The sequence below is a fragment of the Salvelinus namaycush genome, chromosome 23, assembly GCF_016432855.1.
Source record: "Salvelinus namaycush isolate Seneca chromosome 23, SaNama_1.0, whole genome shotgun sequence".
Lineage (NCBI taxonomy): Eukaryota > Metazoa > Chordata > Actinopteri > Salmoniformes > Salmonidae > Salvelinus > Salvelinus namaycush.
Window position 1 is genome coordinate 4,593,251 of NC_052329.1, and position 17,758 is coordinate 4,611,008.

A 17,758-nucleotide genomic window follows, 5' to 3' on the forward strand; every position below is an offset into this window, starting at 1 on the left:
GGAAGGCCACCAAAAATTCTGAAATCTCCATCCCCAACTACAACATTTTTCGTCAAGATAGAACTGCCAAAAACGGCAGAGTTGCTATTTACTGCAGAGATACCCTGCAGAGTTCTGTCATACTATCCAGGTCTGTGCCCAAAATGTTCGAGCTTCTACTTTTAAAAATCCACCTTTCCACTGTTGCCGCTTCTTATAGACCCCCCTCAGCCCCCAGCTGTGCCATGGACACCATATGTGAATTGATTGCCCCGGGTATCCTGGCCCGGGTATCCTGGAAGGATATTGACCTCATCTCATCAGTAGAGGATGCCTGGTAGTTCTTTAAAAGTGCTTCCCTCACCATCTTAAATAAGCATGCCCCATTCAAAAAATGTAGAACTAAGAACAGATATAGCCCCTGGTTCACTCCAGACTTGACTGCTCTTGAGCAGCACAAAAACATCCCGTGGCGTACTGCATTAGCATCGAATAGCCCCCGCGATATGCAACTTTTCAGGGAAGTCAGGAACCAATATACACAGTCAGTTAGGAAAGCAAAGGCTAGCTTTTTCAAACATAAGTTTGCATTCTGTAGCACTAATTCCAAAACGTTTTGGGACACTGTAAAGTCCAATGAGAATAAGAGCACCTCCTCCCAGCTGCCCACTGCACTAAGGCTAGGAAACAGTCACCACTGATAAATCTACCATAATCGAGAATTTCAATAAGCATTTTTCTACGGCTGGCCATGCTTTCCACCTGGCTACCCCAACCAACAGCTCTGCACCCCCCGCAGCAACATGCCCAAGCCCTCACCACTTCTCCTTCACCCAAATCCAGATAGCTGAGTTCTGAAAGAGCTGCCGCGGTCATCCCCCTCTTCAAATGGGGTGACACTCTAGACCTAAACTGTTACAGACCTATATCCATCCTGCCCTGCCTCTCTAAAGTTAACAAACTGATCACCGACCATTTTGAATCCCACCGTACCTTCTCCGCTATGCAATCTGGTTTCCGAGCTGGTCACGGGTGCACCTTAGCCACGCTCAAGGTCCTAAACGATATCATAACCGCCATCAATCAAGGACAGTACTGTGCGGCCGTCTTCATCGACCTGGTCAAGGGTTTAGACTCTGTCAATCACCGCATTCTTATCAGCAGACTCAACAGCCTTGGTTTCTCAGATGACTGCCTCGCCTGGTTCACCAACTACTTCTCAGACAGAGTTCAGTGTGTCAAATCGTAGGGCCTGTTGTCCGGACCTCTGGCAGTCTATGGGGGTGCCACAGGGTTCAATTCTTGGGGCGACTCTTTTCTCTGTATATATCAATGATATCGCTCTTGCTGCTGGTGATTCTCTAATCCACCTCTACGCAGACAACATTCTGTATACATTCTGTATACATCTGGCCCTTCTTCCGAACGAGCTTCAATGCCATACAACACTCCTTCCGTGGTCTCCAACTGCTTTTAAATGCTAGTAAAACTAAATGCATGCTCTTCAACCAATTGCTGCTCGCACCCGCCCGACTAGCATCCCTACTCTGGACGGTTCTGACTTAGAATATGTGGACAACTACAAATACCTAGGTGTCTGGTTAGACTGTAAACTCTCCTTCCAGACTCATATTAACTTCTCTAGGGTAGGGGGCAGCATTGGGAATTTTGGATGAAAAGCGTGCCCAAATTAAACTGCCTGCTACTCAGCCATAAAAGCTAGAATATGCATATAATTGGTAGATTTGGATAGAAAACACTCTGAAGTTTCTAAAATGGTTTGAATGATGTCTGTGAGTATAACAGAACTCATATGGCAGGCAAAAACCTGAGAAAAGAATCCAACCAGGAAGGGGGAAATCTGAGGTTTGTAGTTTTTCAACTCTTTGCCTATCGAATAAACAGTGTCTATGGGGTCATAGTGCACTCCCTAAGGCTTCCACTAGATGTCAACAGTCTTTAGAACCTTGTTTGATGCTTCTACTGTGAAATGGGGGCGAATGAGAGGGGAATGAGTCAGAGGTCTGCCAGAGAACCACGAGCTGACCATGCGCGTTCACGTGATAGTTAGCTTGCGTTCCATTCCATTTCTGAAGACAAAGGAATTCTCCGGTTGGAACATTATTGAAGATTTATGTTAAAAACATCCTAAAGATTGATTCTATACATCGTTTGACATGTTTCTACGGACTGTAACGGAACTTTTTGACTTTTCGTCTGCACCTAGTGATCGCGCCTCATGAATTTTGATTACTGGGCTAAACGCGCGAACAACAAGGAGTTATTTGGACATAAATTATGGACATTATCGAACAAAACAAACATTTATTGTGGAACTCGGATTCCTGGGAGTGCATTCTGATGAAGATCATCAAAAGGTAAGTGAATACTTATTATGCTATTTCTGACTTCTGTTGACTACACAACATGGCGGATATCTGTTTGGGCTCTGAGCGCCGTACTCAGATTATAGCATGGTGTGCTTTTTCCGTAAAGTTTTTTTGAAATCTGACACAGCAGTTGCATTAAGGAGAAGTGGATCTAAAATTCCATGCATAACAGTTGTATCTTTTAGCCATGTTTATTATGAGTATTTCTGTGTGGCTCTCTGCAAAATCACCGGATGTTTTGGAACTACTGAACATAACGAGCCAATGTAAACTCAGATTTTTGTATATAAATATGAACTTTACCGAACAAAACATACATGTATTGTGTAACATGAAGTCCTATGAGTGTCATCTGATGAAGATCATCAAAGGTTAGTGATTAATTTTATCTCTAAATCTGCTTTTTGTGACTCCTCTCTTTGGCTGGAAAAATGGCTGTGTTTTTCTGTGACTTGGCTCTGACCTAACATAATCGTTTGGTGTGCTTTCGTCGTAAAGCCTTTTTGAAATCGGACAATGTGGCTGGATTTACAACAAGTGTATCTTTAAAATGGTGTAAAATACTTGTATGTTTGAGGAATTTTAATTATGGGATTTCTGTTGTTTTGAATTTGGCGCACTGCAGTTTCACTGGCTGTTGACGAGGTGGGACGCTACCGTCCCACATACCCTAGTGAGGTTAAGCATCTCCAATCCAAAATTAAATCTAGAATCGGCTTCCTATTTCAGAACAAAGCCTCTTTTACTCATGCTGCCAAACATACCCTCGTAAAACTGACTATCCTACCGATCCTTGACTTCGGCGATGTCATTTACAAAATAGCCTCCAACACTCTACTCAGACTGCATCCAATTTGCTATCACAGTGCCATCCGTTTTGTCACCAAAGCCCCATATACTACTCACCACTGCGACCTGTATGCTCTCGTTGGCTGGCCCTCGTTACATATTCGTCGCCAAACCCACTGGCTCCAGGTCATCTAAGTTTTTGCTAGGTAAAGCCCCGCCTTATCTCATCTCACTGGTCACCATAGCAACACCCACCCGTAGCACTCGCTCCAGCAGGTATATTGCACTGGTCATCCCCAAAGCCATCACCTACTTTGGCCGCCTTTCCTTCCAGTTCTCTGCTGCCAATGACTGGAACGAATTGCAAAAATCACTGAAGCTGGAGACGTATATCTCCCTCCCTAACTTTAAGCATCAGCGGTCAGAGCAGCTTACCGATTACCGTACTTGTACACAGCCCATCTGTAAATAGCACACCCAACTACCTCATCCCCATATTGTTATTTATTTTATTTTGCTCTTTTGCACCCCAGTATCTCTACTTGCACATCATCTTCTGCACATCCATCACTCCAGTGTTATTGCTAAATTGTAATTATTTCACCTCTATAGCCTATTTATTGCCTTACCTCCCTACTCTTCTACATTTGCACACACTGTACATATATTTTTCTATTGTGCTATTGACTGTACGTTTGTTTATGTGTAACTCTGTGTTGTTTTTGTCGCACTGCTTTGCTTCATCTTGGCCAGGTCGCAGTTGTAAATGAGAACTCGTTCTCAGTTGGCCTACCAGGTTAAATAAAGGTGAACAAAAAAATACAGCCTGGATTCGAACCAGGGTGTCTGTAGTGCCGCTGCGTCACTCCAGGGAGCAACACCATTGAGATGCATTACATTGAACATTTTACACCGTCTGTTTAAAAACGTGAGGTGTGTGATGACAACATGCAACAGATTAGTGATGTGCACTTCGGTGAGTCATTTCGGTGAACTGGCTCATTTGGCTTCCAAACGGCTCTTGGTTCAAAATGCTTAAAAAAATCAACACAGAACAATTATTATTTTGGTGCAAATCTCCAAAGGTAAGCCCAAACAGTAGGCTACAATTATGTCAGAAGGTGAAATGCGTGTTAAAATAAAATTTCACCTGGCCAAATGTGACCCATTTCATAAAGTTGGGCGCATGACGGCTGTCACTACTTCACAGGAGAGGCAGTTTTACGTAAGAATCTTGCCTAGCCACGATTGGTGGAGATAATGACGGGGCTGGGACATTCACGAGAAATAGTCCATTATGTCAGCGCACCCACTCTTAAGGCTTCTCTGTCAAATGGCACATCATGCTCTCTGCGGATATTTACTCATATTTTTATCATGGACAACATGCAAAGTGTAAATACAGCTTTCAGTGTTGTGTTGGATACAGCTGCTGGTATCTATCGACACAGAGATAGATACCAGCAGTGGCTAAAGCAGTCTGGACTGGTTGAAGCCGAGTGGGAAACCATGAATCATCATAAACCATACACAGGTAACAGTCTACAGCTAAAACGATAAGATAGCTACGTGTGCATACGTTACCGTCTCAACTGTGTCAAAAAAGTAGGTTTTATTACTAGCTATTGTTAGTTATATAGCTAGCTAGCTAGACAGTTGCATACAGGTAACATTATAGCCAGCTAGCCAGTTGCATTCTGCTGTTTAATGTTGATTGCTGATATGCTAAACCATGCATGTCATGATGATCATATTTTTCATGTGTTAGTTTATCATGTTTAACTGGCTAGCTACTGAAAATAGCCACTGTGGTGCGAATGCTAATCGATTAGCAAGCTAATCAAACCCCATGTTAAGTGACATAGTACACATGCTAAGTAGGCTAGCTAGCGCACCACGATTAAATTATAGCTAAATAGCTAGCTATTGGATTATAGATTGAGGTGCATGTTCAACTAGCTACAAGATACTATCTAGAATATTAAGCTTCATAATTACCAGCTGGCTAGATGTAAATTGTATTCATCTAGCTATCCGGTAAATATAAAGCTTAATATTTTAATTTTTAGAAAGTTATCTTGTAGTGTCTACATTACCATGGTATGGAGGGAAGCAGCTTGAGTGTGTACAGGACATTTTAGTAGAGCTGTAGCAGTCGACAAGCTAAAGGAGATTCATTAATTCAAATGTTTCTGGGAATTTGTCTTTCAGCATAAACCTGCTCTCTGCCACCAGTACAAGGAGAGAATTGAGGTTGAACAAGCAACACTTCCAGCTATTTTATCTTTGTACCATGGCCATTACATGTCCTGCTCAAAAGGGCAGAACATAAATTAGCTCCCAAGCTAGATTCCTTTGTTCATATCATGACCTGAACCAAAGTCACTCAACGGATCTTATGATATAGGTCTAGATAGTGTTTTCAACTAATGGTAAAGGTCTAGATAGTGTTTTCGCCTAATGATATAGGTCTAGATAGTGTTTTCGCCTAATGATATAGGTCTAGATAGTGTTTTCGCCTAATGAAATAGGTCTAGATAGTGTTTTCGCCTAATGAAATAGGTCTAGATAGTGTTTTCGCCTAATGAAATAGGTCTAGATAGTGTTTTCGCCTAATGAAATAGGTCTAGATAGTGTTTTCGCCTAATGATATAGGTCTAGATAGTGTTTTCGCCTAATGATATAGGTCTAGATAGTGTTTTCGCCTAATGATATAGGTCTAGATAGTGTTTGCCTAATGATATAGGTCTAGATAGTGTTTGCCTAATGATATAGGTCTAGATAGTGTTTCCCCCTAATGATATAGGTCTAGATAGTGTTTTCACCTAATGATATAGGTCTAGATAGTGTTTTCAACTAAGCCTTTGTGTTTGAAGTGGAACTGATAGCATTTCAGCAACAAGCGCATTAGGAAAGTATTCAGACCCCTTTACCTTCGTTACAGCCTTATTCTAAAATTGATTAAATAAATAAATGTCCTCAACCTACACACAATACCCCATAATGACAAAACGAAAACAGGTTTTTAGAAATGTTAAAACATGTATTTAAAGAACAAAAAAAAAAACATACCTTATTTACATAAGTATTCAGACCCTTTGCTATGAGATTTGAAATTTAGCTCAGGTGCATCCTGTTTCCATTGATCATCCTTGAGATGTTTCTACAACTTGAATAAACCCTCCTCGTCACAGCTGCCCATGTCCCTTAATGATGTGGTTGTTACTGACAAGAAGCACATGGCTGAGCTTTTTAAAATCACCACTTCATTAAGTCAGGATTCCTATTTGACTCAGCCTCATTGCCTGTCCCAACACTTCCTCATCTCCCCCCAGCCCATCTAATGTAACTATCCCTGATGCTCCTCTCTTTTCTCCCTGCAGGCGGTCACTGAGTCCGAGGTGTTAAAGTAGCTCCTTAAACTTGACCTCAAAAAGAACATCTGGGTCAGATGGTTTAGATCCTTCTTACAGGTTGCTGCCCCTGTCATCGCCAAGCCTGTCTATCCTATTCCCAGTGCTTGGAAGGCAGCCACAGTTCGTCCTTTATTTAAAGGGGGAGGTCAAGCTGATCCTAACTGTTATTAGGCCTATTTCTATTTTGCTCTTGTTTATCAAAAGTGTTGGAAAAACTTGTCAATAATCAACTGACTGGCTTTCTTGATGTCTATAGTATTCTCTCTGGTATGCAATCAGGTTATGGACGTGTCACTGCAACCATTGCCCTTGATTCTAAGTAATGTTGTGCTGCTATTTTTATTGCCTTGGCCAAAGCTTTTTATACGGTAGACCATTCCATTCTTGTGGACCGGCTAAGGAGTATTGGTATCTCTGAGGGGTCTTTGGCCTGGTTTGCTAACTACCTCTCTCAAAGAATGCAATGTGTAAGGTCAGAACATCTGCTGTCTCAGCCACTGCCTGTCATCAAGGGAGTACCCCAAGGCTCGATCCTAGGCCCCACGCTCTTCTCAATTTACATCAACAACATAGCTCAGTCAGTAGGAAGCTCTCTCATCCATTTATATGCAGATGATACAGTCTTATACTCAGCTGGCCCCTCAGATTTTGTGTTAAACGCTCTACAACAAAGCTTTCTTAGTGTCCAACAAGCTTTCTCTGCCCTTACCCTTGGTCTGAACACCTCAAACAAAAGTCATGTGGTTTCAATACTATGTTGGTGCTGCTGCCATGTTTGTGCTATAGTCTTACGTCTCTATGTAGTGTTGTGGTGTCTCTCTTTATGCAGTGTTGTGGAGTCTCTCTTTATGTAGTGTTGTGTTGTCTCTCTTTATGTAGTGTTGTGTTGTCTCTCTTTATGTAGTGTTGTGTTGTCTCTCTCTATGTAGTGTTGTCTCTCTTTCTGTAGTGTTGTGGTGTCTCTCTTTCTGTAGTGTTGTGGTGTCTCTCTTTCTGTAGTGTTGTGGTGTCTCTCTTTCTGTAGTGTTGTGGTGTCTATGTAGTGTTGTGGTGTCTCTATGTAGTGTTGTGGGGTCTCTATGTAGTGTTGTGGGGTCTCTATGTAGTGTCTCTCTTTATGTAGTGTTGTCTCTATGTAGTGTTGTGGGGTCTCTATGTAGTGTCTCTCTTTATGTAGTGTTGTCTCTATGTAGTGTTGTGAGTCTATGTAGTGTTGTGGTGTGGAGTCTCTCTTTCTGTAGTGTTGTGGTGTCTCTCTTTCTGTAGTGTTGTGGAATCTCTCTTTCTGTAGTGTTGTGGTCTCTTATGTAGTGTTGTGGTCTCTTATGTAGTGTTGTGGTCTCTCTATGTAGTGTTGTGGTCTCTCTATGTAGTGTTGTGGTCTCTCTATGTAGTGTTGTGGGGTCTCTATGTAGTGTTGTGGGGTCTCTATGTAGTGTTGTGGGGTCTCTATGTAGTGTTGTGGGGTCTCTATGTAGTGTTGTGGGGTCTCTGTAGTGTTGTGGGGTCTCTATGTAGTGTTGTGGGGTCTCTATGTAGTGTTGTGGGGTCTCTATGTAGTGTTGTGGGGTCTCTATGTAGTGTTGTGGGGTCTCTATGTAGTGTTGTGGGGTCTCTATGTAGTGTTGTAGTGTCTCTCTTTCTGTAGTGTTGTGGTGTCTCTCTTTCTGTAGTGTTGTGGTGTCTCTCTTTCTGTAGTGTTGTGGTGTCTATGTAGTGTTGTGGTGTCTCTATGTAGTGTTGTGGGGTCTCTATGTAGTGTTGTGGGGTCTCTATGTAGTGTCTCTCTTTATGTAGTGTTGTCTCTATGTAGTGTTGTGGGGTCTATGTAGTGTTGTGGGGTCTCTATGTAGTGTCTCTCTTTATGTAGTGTTGTCTCTATGTAGTGTTGTGAGTCTATGTAGTGTTGTGGTGTGGAGTCTCTCTTTCTGTAGTGTTGTGGTGTCTCTCTTTCTGTAGTGTTGTGGAATCTCTCTTTCTGTAGTGTTGTGGTCTCTTATGTAGTGTTGTGGTCTCTTATGTAGTGTTGTGGTCTCTCTATGTAGTGTTGTGGTCTCTCTATGTAGTGTTGTGGGGTCTCTATGTAGTGTTGTGGGGTCTCTATGTAGTGTTGTGGGGTCTCTATGTAGTGTTGTGGGGTCTCTATGTAGTGTTGTGGGGTCTCTATGTAGTGTTGTGGGGTCTCTGTAGTGTTGTGGGGTCTCTATGTAGTGTTGTGGGGTCTCTATGTAGTGTTGTGGGGTCTCTATGTAGTGTTGTGGGGTCTCTATGTAGTGTTGTGGGGTCTCTATGTAGTGTTGTAGTGTCTCTCTTTCTGTAGTGTTGTGGAATCTCTCTTTCTGTAGTGTTGTGGTGTCTCTCTTTATGTAGTGTCTCTATGTAGTGTTGTGGAGTCTATGTAGTGTTGTGGAGTCTATGTAGTGTTGTGGAGTCTATGTAGTGTTGTGGAGTCTATGTAGTGTTGTGGAGTCTCTATGTAGTGTTGTGGAGTCTCTATGTAGTGTTGTGGTGTCTCTCTTTCTGTAGTGTTGTGGTGTCTCTATGTAGTGTTGTGGTGTCTATGTAGTGTTGTGGTGTCTCTATGTAGTGTTGTAGTGTCTTTATGTAGTGTTGTGGTCTCTCTCTATGTAGTGTTGTGGAATCTCTCTTGTTGTGATGTATGTTGTGTCCTACATTTTTAATCCCAGCCCCATCCCTGCAGGAGGCCAACTGCCTTTTGGTAGGCCCTCATTGTCAATAAGAATTTGTTCTTAATTAACTTACCTTTTATTTACTTTATTTAATCTGGCAATCTGACTGAGAAAAGTGTAAACAAATGATTAACGACGTGCAAGTCGTTTTAGAACAGCCCACGACATGGTTTTATGAATGTAAAATGCAGTCCCGGCGATCCACTTTAGGAAGATAACAATTTAGCTCCGGTAATACGGGTCAGGTCTTCAGGCCTGGTTGGGCTGCACACAAGCCCGGTAATACGGGTCAGGTCTTCAGGCCTGCACACAAGCCCGGTAATACGGGTCAGGTCTTCAGGCCTGGTTGGGCTGCACGCAAGCCCGGTAATACGGGTCAGGTCTTCAGGCCTGCTTGGGCTGTACACAAGCCCGGTAATACGGGTCAGGTCTTCAGGCCTGGTTGGGCTGCACACAAGCCCGGTAATACGGGTCAGGTCTTCAGGCCTGGTTGGGCTGCACACAAGCCCGGTAATACGGGTCAGGTCTTCAGGCCTGGTTGGGCTGCACACAAGCCGTTGTCGCCGTGGTAATGCTGCAAACGTCGAATCCGCACTCTCTTTTTTTCTATCGGGCATTCGGTACAGCGACGCCTTATCATTACAAACAATTATTATCTGGGAGTTTATTTTCCTAGTCGCACAATAAAACCGCTGGCTGCACAGCTAAACATTTGAGTCATTTAGCAGATGCTCTTATCCATGCGTGCATGAGTGCATACATTTTCAGACTTTTTTTGTGCTGGTCCCCCATGGGAATCGAACCCACAACCCTGGCATTGCAAGCGCCATGCTCTACCAACTGAGCCACACGGGACAAACCAAATGCGTTGTACTTTAGAGCCCTGATCCCGCACCCTAAGCCTGATAGTGCAGTAACTGACCTGTAGTTGTGGAACCAGTTGATAACAGTGCTGGTCTTCAGGTTAAGCTGGGAGGCCAGCTCCTCAATGGTTTTGGGGGAGGGGTAGGGTTTCTCCTGGTAAGCCCTCTTCAGAGCCTCCTTCTCCTCGGGACCCAGAACCACCCGAACCTTCTTCTGGTACAGCTGAGGAGGCTGCTGGTGCTGGGGGCTGGCGCTCTGGAGGAAGTCTGGCCCTGCCAGGCCACCGTCCACAGAATGGCCGTCACTCAGCGAACTGTGGCGCCTCTTCAGGTAGGCTGGGGAGAGACAGGGAAAGGATGAGAGATCGTTGTAGATAAGCACACAGTGTACTGGTACCACCAACCACTAGGGGGTGGTAATGTCTAACTGTAGCAATACAAGGACAGAGTCAGCCTCTGAAAACACCACAGGCTTAATATGCAAATGACAGCATGGATTTGGCCTTCTCTAATCTCCTACAGTACAGTACAGTACACACTGATCCAATAAAAGAGAAGAGAAACCCAAATACAGCACAAGCCTACAAGGTTATGTACATGTATCTGTGTCTTCAAAGTGACACACTACACAGGGTCAACTCATGGTTTGTCTGCCTTTCCTCCCAGCTCTGCTATTGGTCAGGTCCACTCCCACAGCTCTATTCTGACCTCTGATCACCGACTCGGGCCAACTTCATCCTGCTGCCTGCACTCAGTGACCTCCGACATGTGGTTCAGCCTCTCCCCTCCAGGCCTGCTGTGGGCATGCTCAGTGGTCACTAACCGCCTGCACAGAGACAGTTGGGGTAGCTAGGCCTGGTCACTAGCCGTAACCTGGCCCCAGTGGCAGTAGCCTGGTCACAGTGGCAGTAACCTGGCCCCAGTAGCAGTAACCTGGCCCCAGTAGCAGTAACCTGGTCACAGATCCATTGGAACTTTTGCCTGCTCCATTGTAATTGTCAAGCAAATCATGTTTCACATGAAAATTCCATAAGGAGTTGTCTAGAGACTAGAAACAGACTGGCACCCAGGCTATATTAAAAGAGACCAGAAACAGACTGGTACCCAGGCTATATTAAAGAGACCAGAAACATACTGGTACCCAGGCTATATTAAAGAGACCAGAAACAGACTGGTACCCAGGCTATATTAAAGAGACTAGAAACAGACTGGTACCCAGGCTATATTAAAGAGACTAGAAACAGACTGGCACCCAGGCTATATTAGAGAGACCAGAAACATACTGGCACCCAGGCTATATTAGAGAGACCAGAAACATACTGGTACCGAGGCTATATTAAAGAGACTAGAAACAGACTGGTACCCAAGCTATATTAGAGACTAGAAACAGACTGGTTCCCTGGCTATATTAAAGAGACTAGAAACAGACTGGTACCCATGCTATATTAAAGAGACCAGAAACAGACTGGTACCCATGCTATATTAAAGAGACCAGAAACAGACTGGTACCGAGGCTATATTAGAGAGACTAGAAACAGACTGGTACCCAAGCTATATTAAAGAGACTAGAAACAGACTGGTACCGAGGCTATATTAAAGAGACTAGAAACAGACTGGTACTCAGGCTATATTAAAGAGACTAGAAACAGACTGGTACCCAGGCTATATTAAAGAGACTAGAAACAGACTGGTACCCAGGCTATATTAAAGAGACTAGAAACAGACTGGTAACCAGGCTATATTAAAGAGACTAGAAACAGACTGGTGCCCAGGCTATATTATAGAGACCAGAAACAGACTGGTACCCAGGCTATATTAAAGACACCAGAAACAGACTGGTACCCAGGCTAGGGGAAGCCAGATCTGCTGGCCACATACTGCCTTCTGAAAACACCAGCCACTTTGTGTATTTTATCCCTAACACTAAATAAAGACCAAACCGCTGACGTCCATGACGTTCTAGCCATCCATCTTCAGTACAGCCGAGAGAGAAACAGACCTTTAAGTCTCACTAGGAAGAGAACGACTAATGTGTAAACCAGGAAGTAGTGGATGAATGGAACCAGGAGGCAGTGGATGAATGGAACCAGGAAGCAGTAGATAAATGGAACCAGGAAGCAGTAGATGAATGGAAGCAGTGGATGCAGTAGATGAATGGAACCAGGAAGCAGTAGATGAATGGAACCAGGAAGCAGCAGATGAATGGAACCAGGAAGCAGCAGATGAATGGAAGCAGGAAGCAGTAGATGAATGGAACCAGGAAGCAGTAGATGAATGGAACCAGGAAGCAGCAGATGAATGGAACCAGGAAGCAGTAGATGAATGGAACCAGGAAGCAGCAGATGAATGGAAGCAGTGGATGGCCCCAAAACATTTGTCAAAGAGTCCAGTCACCCAAGTCATAGACTGTTCTCTCTGCTACCGCACGGCAAGCGGTACCAGCGCGCCAAGTCTAGGTCCAAGAGGCTTCTAAACAGCTTCTACCCCCAAGCCATAAGACTGCTGACCAATTAATCAAATGGACAACCAAACTATTTACATTGACCCCCCCCCCCCCCCCCATTTGTTTTTACACTGGTACTGTTAATCATCTATGCATAGTCACTTTACCCCTAGCTACATGTACAAATTACCTCAACTAAACTGTACCCCTGCACATTGACTCAGTACCGGGCCCCTGTATATAGCCTCGATGCTGAGGGCCCAAAAAGGTGACACTTTTTTCTTTGCACTATAACATGCAATAAATCCCTACTAGGTGGAAATGCAGGTTTTAACTAATTAAACAACAACGAATATGATAAGTCTCTGTGTGTAAAATAAAAAGTGGTTAATGTGAACCTAACTCACAGTAACAAAAAAAAAATGTAAGAAAGCAATCCAATGTTATTTGTTGCCTAGACTTTACTGCAAATGACATTCAAGTCTGAACAACAATACACTATATTGCAGTTACCATGACAGCCTTTATAATAGAACACTCGAGATCACACACACACACATCTAAATATTGCACTTGGGGGGAAAAAAACATCTTAAAGTAGAAATAGAATGAAACAAACAGGCATTCTATTTTTGCGACCACTATAGTAGACATCGATCAAGTGCACAAGGTGCAAAAATAACGTTCACTGGGTAAAACAATTAAATAATCGCCCCTCACTCACACAAAAGTGTTACTGTCAAGTTCAACACAACAAAAGCAATATCTTTGGGCTACACTGCACTGTTTTACATTGTACACTTTCTGCCTGTCGACACCTGTTCTACAATGTGCCAGCAGAGCATGATACCCTTTGTTGGCATAATTGATATCTTTCAGGCAGAGAATACACCTGGCATACCCCTTTTTATCCACTGTATTGAAAGAGGGAAAGTGTCACCTAATTCTCTCATTCTGAAAATTAACCATATACTGTCGAGGGAAAACAGTAGTTAGTTCGTTAACATTCCACACCGATTGCTAGGGTCCAGTAAGCAACTAACGCGTTATAACTGGAGGAACGGCAAAAAGTCGTATACCAGTTAATACTATAGCGAATTGGTTAGGTTACTAACGTTAGCTCATTTGATGTTGTAACGTTAGCTAGCGAATTGTCTGACTTTATTAGCCAGCTCATTTTCAAACAAACTCAATTATTTGATGAGCTAAGTTGGCTAATGTTGCTCAACATTTCTCTGGCTACTGTAGCTAACGGATAAGTCGATCCAGCTAGCAAGATAACGTTACTTAAAAATGCTAACAACATACACTTTTTCCCTCACCTCAAACTTTCAAAATTCCAGTTGTTTTTCGGTTACAGCTCACGAAGTACGCTTCATCACCTTCTCACCCCCGTGGTCAGGCTTCTCACCTAACGTTACCGCTTCGTTATCGTTCAGGGGGACGCGCTGCTGTAACAACAAAGTTGGTTGTCTCTTCTCTCTTCAGTCGTGCGCTGCATTCTGTTATGTGAACGACTGGCTGAGCCTTGGATACAGACAGTATCGCTCCAAACGCGCATCACTCGTGCGCTTACAGCCAGTAGTGATCCAAAGCCCCCTCATCGAATCTACACAATTCACGTAGGTCAACTATTTTGGATTCAAAACAGCGAATTTCGCAGAAAGGTGACTAGTTTGCATCACTGTATGTAATTCTACTGTGGTTACTTTTTATTTTTACTTTATTTAGTAAATATTTTCTTAACTCTATTTATTGAACTGCATTGTTGGTTAAGGGATTGTAAGTAAGCATTTCACAAATATGTGACAAATAACATTGACAAATAACGTGACAAATAATATTTGATTTGATTGGAACCAGGAAGCAGCGGATGATTGGAACCAGGAAGCAGCGGATGATTGGAACCAGGAAGCAGCGGATGATTGGAACCAGGAAGCAGCGGATGAATGGAACCAGCGGATGAATGGAACCAGCGGATGAATGGAACCAGGAACCAGCGGATGAATGGAACCAGGAAGCAGCGGATGAATGGAACCAGGAAGCAGCGGATGAATGGAACCAGGAAGCAGCGGTTGAATGGAACCAGGAAGCAGCGGTTGAATGGAACCAGGAAGCAGCGGTTGAATGGAACCAGGAAGCAGCGGGTGAATGGAACCAGGAAGCAGCGGATGAATGGAACCAGGAAGCAGCGGATGAATGGAACCAGGAAGCAGCGGATGAATGGAACCAGGAAGCAGCGGATGAATGGAACCAGGAAGCAGCGGATGAATGGAACCAGGAAGCAGCGGGTGAATGGAACCAGGAAGCAGCGGGTGAATGGAACCAGGAAGCAGCGGGTGAATGGAACCAGGAAGCAGTGGATGAATGGAACAAGGAAGCAGTGGATGAATGGAACCAGGAAGCAGTGGATGAATGGAACCAGGAAGCAGCGGATGAATGGAACCAGGAAGCAGTGGATGAATGGATCAGTGCAGTAAGGGGCTCCGAGTGGCACAGCAGTCTAAGGCACTGCATCTCAGTGCTAAAGGCGTCACTACAGACACCCTGGTTCAATTCCAGGCTGTATCACAACCGGCCGTGATTGGGAGTCCCATAGGGCGACGCACAATTGGCTCAGCGTCGTCCGGGTTTGGCCGGGGTAGGCCGTCATTGTAAATTAGAATTTGTTCTTAACGGACTTGTCTAGTTAAATAAAGGTTACATTTTTAAAAAAGGGGACGAAAAATGATAGTAAATCGCTGACTGCTGCTGTTAATAATTGATGAAGATGATGATGACTGTAAGCAGGCCCGTGGAGGGCCACCTGATGTCACATCCAATAAAGCTAATTATTTTCCGTGTCCATAATCGGTCCTAACAGCACACCGGGGTGTGTTTGGTCTGTGTGTGAGAGAGACAGAATGCAGAGAGAGAGAGACCGTTACCTTTCTTCTCCAGGCGTTTCATGTCCATTAGTTTCTCCACTTTGTGTGGGTCCTGCAGCCAGAACTGCATACGAACAAATGGCTCACGTCCCTTCAGACTGAGCTTGTGCCAGGGCTTAGGCCGAGCCAGCAGGTCAGACACCGAGCCCTGGGTCAGACCCAGGATACTCTCCCCAAACAGACGCTGCCCTGGGGGGAGAGAGAGTAGAGAGAGGGGGGGTCAGGCTGGAGGACTGGATAGACTACCGTGAATTGGGAGAGCTTGTATCTGGAGATGAATCTAAAGTGAGATGGGGTGAAACTATAAGTGGACGACAAAGAGGAAAATATATTTTTAAAAATGTAAAAACAGGAAATAGGTGAGGAGAGGGAGAATAAAGAAGGGAAGAGAGAAGAGGAGGGAGAAAACAGATAGAGACTGAAGGTATCGTAAAAGTCTGAGTCTCACCAAGGTTGTTATCAGTCAGCACCTCCTTGACCTTTTTGGTGAGGACGTATGTGTCCAGCTCTGGAGACATGGCTATCGTCTCCTGGATGCTGAGGCCTGTGATGGGGCCGGGGAGGGGCAGGGGCGTACCGGGCTGGGACTCTCCCCCTGAGGGCTCACCAGATGGGGGCTCCAGAGATGGGGCCTGAGGGGCCAGAGGGTCCCGGTCCCCCCCTAAACCATTGAGTGACTCCTCAGCAGAGCTCAGTGGAGACTCTGGAGGAGGGCTGCAGCTGGCTGAGGTCTGGCTGGGAGTGCCCTCTGCTGGGGCAGGGCTGTAGCTGGCTGAGGTCTGGCTGGGAGTGCCCTCTGCTGGGGCAGGGCTGCAGCTGGCTGAGGTCTGGCAGGGAGTGCCCTCTGCTGAGGGAGAGAGAAAACGCAAGGCAGGAGCAGACAGTAGGTCAGTACAGTATGCATGCCAGTAGATACCCATAGACTTTCAGTCATTACGCTAAAACTCGTTAACATTGGTTCGCGAAATTACCTCATACTGGACACAGAGACAAAAATGGTATGCATGAGTTTATCTGACTCTGGGGAAGTTGCCAAAGTATCCCTTTAATTAAGTGTTTCTTAATCCTGGTCCTTGGGAACTGTGTTTTTGCTCTAGCACTTTTTAATGACATGATGATGAGCTGAATAGTGGGATGAGGTGTAGTGCTAGGACCAGGGTTAATAAACACTGAGGGAGCACACTGCAGTCAACAAGCCCAGTCAGAAGGACACCTCAGGACCAGGGTTAATAAACACTGAGGGAGCACACTGCAGTCAACAAGCCCAGTCAGAAGGACACCTCAGGACCAGGGTTAATAAACACTGAGGGAGCACACTGCAGTCAACAAGCCCAGTCAGAAGGAAACCTCAGGACCAGGGTTAATAAACACTGAGGGAGCACACTGCAGTCAACAAGCCCAGTCAGAAGGACACCTCAGGACCAGGGTTAATAAACACTGAGGGAGCACACTGCAGTCAACAAGCCCAGTCAGAAGGAAACCTCAGGACCAGGGTTAATAAACACTGAGGGAACACACTGCAGTCAACAAGCCCAGTCAGAAGGAAACCTCAGGACCAGGGTTAATAAACACTGAGGGAGCACACTGCAGTCAACAAGCCCAGTCAGAAGGACACCTCAGGACCATGATTAATAAACACTGAGGGAGCACACTGCAGTCAACAAGCCCAGTCAGAAGGAAACCTCAGGACCAGGGTTAATAAACACTGAGGGAGCACACTGCAGTCAACAAGCCCAGTCAGAAGGAAACCTCTAGCCCCTCACCACCCTCACTGTTGGCAGATCTGAGAGAGAACTCAATAGGGATTAACAGTATGGCTGAATCTCCTCTAAACTCATTGGAAGACCTTATCCAGTTCCTTCAGATCTGCAAACAAAAAGGGATGTATTCATAGGGTCTCTTTCTCCCTCCCATAATCCCCTCTGTCCCCTCCCTGTCTCTGTCCTGTTTTGCAGAAGGCTGGAATGGAGCAGTCACAGAGAGCTGTCAGTGTGGGTTATGTCCTCCTTGTGCCTAGAGAAAGAGACCCTGCTGCCATCTCCAAAACAGAGGTCTGACAACAGAGCTGGGGAGGGAGGGAAGGGGCGAGAGAGGGGAGAGAGGAGGAGGGGTGACAAAATGGTAGCAACCCCCCAGCTATCAACAGGGCTGGGGTGGAAAGGGAGAGGGGGAGGGGGGGGAGAAGGGGTAACATAATGGTACTGTAGCAACCCCCCACCTATCAACAGGCTAAGTAAGAGAGCAGTGTATGGAGCGAGATA

At 44.9% G+C, this 17,758-nt stretch overlaps 1 protein-coding gene across 1 annotated transcript in view; it reads right to left on the minus strand.

Moving 5' to 3' along the window:
• Nucleotides 1-17,758, minus strand: part of LOC120018924 (homeobox protein cut-like 1) — a 54,520-nt gene that overhangs the window by 3,157 nt on the left and 33,605 nt on the right. Inside the window, exons 11-13 of the mRNA XM_038962138.1 lie at nucleotides 15,946-16,344; nucleotides 15,498-15,686; nucleotides 10,187-10,463 (exon numbers count right to left, since the gene is read on the minus strand). Of these exons, the coding sequence (XP_038818066.1) occupies nucleotides 10,187-10,463; nucleotides 15,498-15,686; nucleotides 15,946-16,344 (865 nt within the window). The remainder of the gene's footprint in view (nucleotides 1-10,186; nucleotides 10,464-15,497; nucleotides 15,687-15,945; nucleotides 16,345-17,758) is intronic.